Below are 7271 nucleotides of genomic sequence, written 5' to 3' on the forward strand. Positions count from 1 at the left end.
TGCCAAGTCCATATAGGTGGGTGTTTAAACAGAAAAACAGGCATAAAAAAACGGAATCTTTGCACCTCAACAGATGAATCCAAAAAAAAGAGTCGAATATGGGAAATGGCGTGCTACAGCAGCATTTAAGTTCTAGAAAGAGCCCTGGATTCCAGCGAGCAGAGAAAGCATACCGGTGGGGTCGACGCAAGAGGAGGGGAGCCACGGCTGTTTAAAGTGTGTCTATATCGGGATGTGGATAAATATCACGGGGTCCACAGCTCTGAGTAATCACTCTAAACGTAGCTAGGCTACTTAATCTATCTGTAGCTGTTCACTGTTCAACTGCCTGACTGTGTGTCAGTGTCTGGCTGGCGCTGATATTATTGTTGAGAGTTGCAGAGAGAGCAGCGGTTAAGTTTTCCACTTGCCGCCATATCAGAGGGGTCTCTGTCCCCTGGATATATTTTCATAGCGGATTGACTGACAGGCAGCGTCCGTCAAACACCAGCGGGTTCTCTTCTCTCCAGCGCAGGGCCGCCTCGGGGAAACTATGGGGAAAGATTATTATAAAATCCTGGGGATAGTGAAAGGAGCGGCCGACGAGGATATCAAAAAGGCGTACAGAAAACAGGCTCTGAAATGGCACCCGGACAAAAACAAGGCGGCCAACGCCGAGGAGAAATTTAAGGAGATCGCCGAGGCATATGAAGTCCTCAGTGATCCGAAGAAAAGGGAGATATATGATCAGTATGGAGAGGAAGGTAGGATAATATGACATCCCACATTTCATTATTGTCTTCTTCTGGTTGTCATGTCACCCACCCCGTCATTGAGCGCACATATCAAAAGGTGCGTGGAATATTATTGGCCATTATCCAATACAGCCCGACATTTTAACCACACTGGTTAGAGAAGGCAACAGCATTTCACTCTCATTTCATTTATTCGTAACATTTATTATAATAAACCAATATGCTGCTATTTCCCTTCTTGTCGGGGTAGCCTATCAGTCTGCCCATAATATGCAGACATTGCTCTTGGTTGGTCAGAAATATATAACAGTCATTATTTCCAAATATATTGTCAGATTGTATTATTATTACTGTCAATTACAGTTGAACATGTCAGTATAGAGCTGTTTTGCAGCCCAAGGCATTAAAACCATTTCAATAGCAGATGGGAAAACAGCAGATTTGCCATGGTAGGAGGAATCCACTGACCTGGAGACATTCAGCTACAATGCCATGTGCTTATAAATGTATTCTTCTGTGTATTGCGTATGTACAGTATATACCTGGATCAAATACTACGTACAGTATATACCTGGATCAAATACTATGTACAGTATATACCTGGATCAAATACTATGTACAGTATATACCTGGATCAAATACTATGTACAGTATATACCTGGATCAATCACTATGTACAGTATATACCTGGATCAATCACTATGTACAGTATATACCTGGATCAATCACTATGTACAGTATATACCTGGATCAATCACTATGTACAGTATATACCTGGATCAATCACTATGTACAGTATATACCTGGATCAATCACTATGTACAGTATATACCTGGATCAATCACTATGTACAGTATATACCTGGATCAAAAACTGTGCATGGCAAATATTCCAGCACATTAACTAAGACTATTCCATTGGTCCCATTGACTAGGACTATTCCATTGGTCCCATTGACTAGGACTATACCATTGGTCCCATTGACTAGGACTATACCATTGGTCCCATTGACTAGGACTATACCATTGGTCCCATTGACTAGGACTATTCCATTGGTCCCATTGACTAGGACTATACCATTGGTCCCATTGACTAGGACTATACCATTGGTCCCATTGACTAGGACTATACCATTGGTCCCATTGACTAGGACTATACCATTGGTCCCATTGACTAGGACTATACCATTGGTCCCATTGACTAGGACTATACCATTGGTCCCATTGACTAGGACTATACCATTGGTCCCATTGACTAGGACTATACCATTGGTCCCATTGACTAGGACTATACCATTGGTCCCATTGACTAGGACTATACCATTGGTCCCATTGACTAGGACTATACCATTGGTCCCATTGACTAGGACTATACCATTGGTCCCATTGACTAGGACTATACCATTGGTCCCATTGACTAGGACTATTCCATTGGTCCCATTGACTAGGACTATACCATTGGTCCCATTGACTAGGACTATACCATTGGTCCCATTGACTAGGACTATACCATTGGTCCCATTGACTAGGACTATTCCATTGGTCCCATTGACTAGGACTATACCATTGGTCCCATTGACTAGGACTATTCCATTGGTCCCATTGACTAGGACTATACCATTGGTCCCATTGACTAGGACTATTCCATTGGTCCCATTGACTAGGACTATACCATTGGTCCCATTGACTATGACTATACCATTGGTCCCATTGACTAGGACTATACCATTGGTCCCATTGACTAGGACTATACCATTGGTCCCATTGACTAGGACTATTCCATTGGTCCCATTGACTAGGACTATACCATTGGTCCCATTGACTAGGACTATTCCATCGGTCCCATTGACTAGGACTATACCATTGGTCCCATTGACTAGGACTATTCCATTGGTCCCATTGACTAGGACTATACCATTGGTCCCATTGACTAGGACTATACCATTGGTCCCATTGACTAGGACTATACCATTGGTCCCATTGACTAGGACTATACCATTGGTCCCATTGACTAGGACTATACCATTGGTCCCATTGACTAGGACTATACCATTGGTCCCATTGACTAGGACTATACCATTGGTCCCATTGACTAGGACTATTCCATTGGTCCCATTGACTAGGACTATACCATTGGTCCCATTGACTAGGACTATACCATTGGTCCCATTGACTAGGACTATTCCATTGGTCCCATTAACTAGGACTATTCCATTGGTCCCATTGACTAGGACTATACCATTGGTCCCATTGACTAGGACTATACCATTGGTCCCATTGACTAGGACTATTCCATTGGTCCCATTGACTAGGACTATTCCATTGGTCCCATTGACTAGGACTATACTATTGGTCCCATTGACTAGGACTATTCCATTGGTCCCATTGACTAGGACTATACCATCGGTCCCATTGACTAGGACTATACCATTGGTCCCATTGACTAGGACTATTCCATTGGTCCCATTGACTAGGACTATACCATTGGTCCCATTGACTAGGACTATACCATTGGTCCCATTGACTAGGACTATACCATTGGTCCCATTGACTAGGACTATACCATTGGTCCCATTGACTAGGACTATACCATTGGTCCCATTGACTAGGACTATACCATTGGTCCCATTGACTAGGACTATTCCATTGGTCCCATTGACTAGGACTCTACCATTGGTCCCATTGACTAGGACTATTCCATTGGTCCCATTGACTAGGACTATTCCATTGGTCCCATTATAGGCAGCCGGGCAAACTCAAGTGAAGCATTGGTGTCAAAGTCGTTGATGTAGCCTACATGTATGTACGTGACCCAGGTCTAGTAGCCTATAGTACAGCAAGTTATTAGCATTATCTGAATGGTTCCTGACTCCAGTGTCACTCAGGTCTCAAAAGAGCCTATCAATACATATCAGCATTATCTGTGAATACATACAAAAATTATCCATCAATACCTAGATAGCATTATCTATTGTTATCGGTATTATCTATCAATGCATAGGTTATCATCGTGATCTATCCATACATATTAGCATTATCTATTGTTATCAGCATTGTCTATCAATACACAGGTTATCATTGTAAATTCATACATATTAGCATTATATATCGATACACAAGTCATCAGCATTATCCATCGATACATAAATTATAAGCATGATCTATCAATGCATATCAACATTATCTATCAATACATTAATTATCTGTGTTATCTATCAATGCATAACAGCATTATCCATCAATACATATGTGAGCAGCATTATCTATCAATACATGTAGGTTAACTGCATGATCTATAAATACAAAGGTTATCATCATTAGCTATCTATACGTAGGTTATCAGCATTATCCAAATGATGTCATTGTTTCCCAGCTGCTGTCACTCAGGACATAATATGTTCAATGCATTATCTGAATGGTTGTTGACTCCAGTGTCATTTCCTGTCAGGTCTCAAAGGAGGTCCCAGTAGTGGTCCAGATGACCAGGGCAGCAACTTCACCTCCTACACATTCCACGGAGACCCCCATGCCACCTTCGCCACCTTCTTCGGCGGTGCCAACCCTTTCGAGATGTTCTTTGGACGCAAGGCTAACGGGCGCGGGCCGGGCGGAGACGACGAGGACATGGACGTAGACGGCAACGACCCGTTCGGCTCCTTCACCTCGTTTAACCTCAATGGGTTCCCTCGGGACCGCCACGTGGGGCTGGGCGGGCAGCAGAGGAGGAAGCAGGACCCGGCCGTCCATCACGAGCTGCGGGTATCGCTGGAGGAAGTGTTTCATGGTTGCACCAAGAGGATGAAGATCAGCAGGAAGAGGATGAACCCTGACGGACGGACCATGAGGACGGAGGATAAGATTCTCACCATAGAGATTAAGAGAGGGTGGAAGGAGGGGACCAAGATCACGTTCCCCAGAGAAGGAGACGAGTCGCCCAATACCATCCCTGCTGATATCGTGTTCGTCATCAAGGACAAGCCCCACATGCACTTTAGAAGGGAGGGGTCGGACATCGTGTACCCGGTGAAAGTTAGTCTACGACAGGTGAGATGGGTTTTTGCCTGGCGGATCGTGGTGGGCCGCCTATTCAAAGTAATAGTAAGGGGAAACACTGCCAATAGAAAGTGGTTCAATGTGGAATAACATATTGATTTGGCTGGTTTAGATGCTGTACAACTGTATTTACAGTACCAGTCAAAGGTTTGGACACACCTACTCATTCCAGAGTTATTCTTTATTTTTACTATTTTCTACATTGTAGAATAATAGTGAAGACATCAAAACTATTAAATAACACGGAATACGGAATCATGTAGTAACCATAAAAGTGTTAAACAAATCAAAATATATTTTACATTTGAGATTCTTCAAAGTAGCCACCCTTTGCCTTAATGACAGCTTTGCACACTCTTGGCATTCTCTCAACCAGCTTCATGAGGTAGTCACCTGGAATGCGTTTCAATTAACAGGTGTCCCTTCTTAAAAGTTAATTTGTGGAGTTTCTTTCCTTCTTAATGCATTTGAGCCAATCAGTTGTGTTGTGACAAGGTAGGTGTGGTATACAGAAGATAGCCCTATTTGGTAAAAGACCAAGTCCATATTATGGCAAGAACAGCTCAAATAAGCAAAGAGAAACGACAGTCCATCATTACTTTAAGACATGAAGGTCAGTCAATCCGCAAAACTTCAAGAACTTTGAACGTTTCTTCAAGTGCAGTCGCAAAAACCATCAAGCACTATGATGAAACTGGCTCTCATGTGGACCGCCACAGGAAAGGCAGACCCAGAGTTACCTCTGCTACAGAGGATAAGTTCATTAGAGTTAACTGCACCTCGAGGCTGTATAAGGGTTATTTGACCAAGAAGGAGAGTGATGGAGTGCTGCATCAGATGGTCCACAATCACCCGACCTCAACCCAATTGAGATGGTTTGGGATGAGTTGGACCGCAGAGTGAAGGAAAAGCAGCCAACAAGTACTCAGCATATGTGGGATCTCCTTCAAGAAAATAATTATATGTGAAGCTGGATGAGAGAATGCCAAGAGTGTGCAAAGCTGTCATCAAGGTGAAAGGGTGGCTACTTGGAAGTAGTGTAAAATATATTTAGATTTGTTTAACAGTTTTCTGGTTACTACATGACTCCATATTTTGGTTACTACATGACTCCATATTTTGGTTACTACATGATTCCATATTTTGGTTACTACATGACTCCATTTTTTGGTTACTACATGACTCCATTTTTTGGTTACTACATGACTCCATTTTCTGGTTACTACATGACTCCATTTTCTGGTTACTACATGATTCCATATTTTGGTTACTACATGACTCCATTTTTTGGTTACTACATGACTCCATTTTTTGGTTACTACATGATGTAACCAAAACATTTGTTATTTCATAGTTTTGATGTCTTCACTATTATTCTACAATGTATATGAAGGTGAAATTGAAATAATATAAAGGTTAAATACAAAATATAAAACATTTGCAAATAAGAATTTCTTCCTAACTGACTTGCTTATTTAAATAAAGGTTTACATTCATTTTTTGTTCAAGAAAGGATTGTGTTGAAGCACAGATCTGGGGAAAGGAACCAAAACATTTCTGCAGCATTGAAGGTTCCCAATAACACAGTGGCCTCCATCACTCTGAAATGGAAGAAGTTTGGAACCACCAAGACTCTTCCTAGAGCTGGCCGCCCGACCAAACTGACCAATCAGGGGAGAAGGGCCTTGGTCAGGGAGGTGACAAAGAACCTGATGGTGACTCTGACAGGTGCTCCAGAGTTCCTCTGTGGAGATGGGAGAACCTTTCAGAAGGACAACCATCTCTGCAGCACTCCACCAATCAGGCCTTTATGGTAGAGTGGCCAGACGGAAGCCACTCCTCAGTAAAAGGCACATGACAACCCACTTGGAGTTTGCCAAAAGGCACCTAAAGGACTCTCAGACCATGAGAAACAAGATTCTCTGGTCTGATGAAAACAAAGTTTGAACTCTTTGGCCTGAATGCCAAGCGTCATGTCTGGAAGAAACCTGGCACCATCCCTATGGTGAAGCATGGTGGTGGCAGCATCATGCTCTGGGGATGTAATTCAGTGGCAGGAACTGGGAGACTAGTCAGGATCGAGGGAAAGATCCTTAAAGAAAACCTGCTCCAGAGTGCTCAGGACCTCAGACTGTGGTGAAGGTTCACCTTCCAACATGACAACAACTCTAAGCACACAGCCAAACTCGACTGACTTGTATTGTCACACGTAGATGCTGTAATCGCTGCCAAAGGTGCTTCAACAAAGTACTGAGTAAAGGGTCTGAAAAGTTAATGCGATATTTTTATTGTTTTATAAATTTGCAATAATTTCGAAACAGCTGTCATTGCTTTGTCATTATGGGGTGTGTATAGATTCTCCCTCTCTCTCTCTCTCGGTCTCCTTGTCTCCCCTCTCCTCCTCTCCTCTGTCTCGCTCTCTCTCTCTCTCTCTCCTCTCCTCTCCTCTCCTCCTCCTCCTCTCTCTCTCTCCTCTTCTTCTCTC

General features: G+C 42.9%; 1 protein-coding gene across 1 annotated transcript in view; it reads left to right on the forward strand.

Annotated features, from left to right (window-relative positions):
- Positions 1-265: 265 nt before the first annotated feature.
- LOC109883255 (dnaJ homolog subfamily B member 4) overlaps positions 266-7271 on the forward strand; it is a 7659-nt gene continuing 653 nt past the window's right edge. The window contains exons 1-2 of the mRNA XM_031810666.1: positions 266-743; positions 4182-4777. Of these exons, the coding sequence (XP_031666526.1) occupies positions 533-743; positions 4182-4777 (807 nt within the window). The 5' untranslated portion in view covers positions 266-532. The remainder of the gene's footprint in view (positions 744-4181; positions 4778-7271) is intronic.

Source organism: Oncorhynchus kisutch, linkage group LG30 (genome assembly GCF_002021735.2).
Source record: "Oncorhynchus kisutch isolate 150728-3 linkage group LG30, Okis_V2, whole genome shotgun sequence".
In the NCBI taxonomy this organism is placed as follows: Eukaryota; Metazoa; Chordata; class Actinopteri; order Salmoniformes; family Salmonidae; genus Oncorhynchus; species Oncorhynchus kisutch.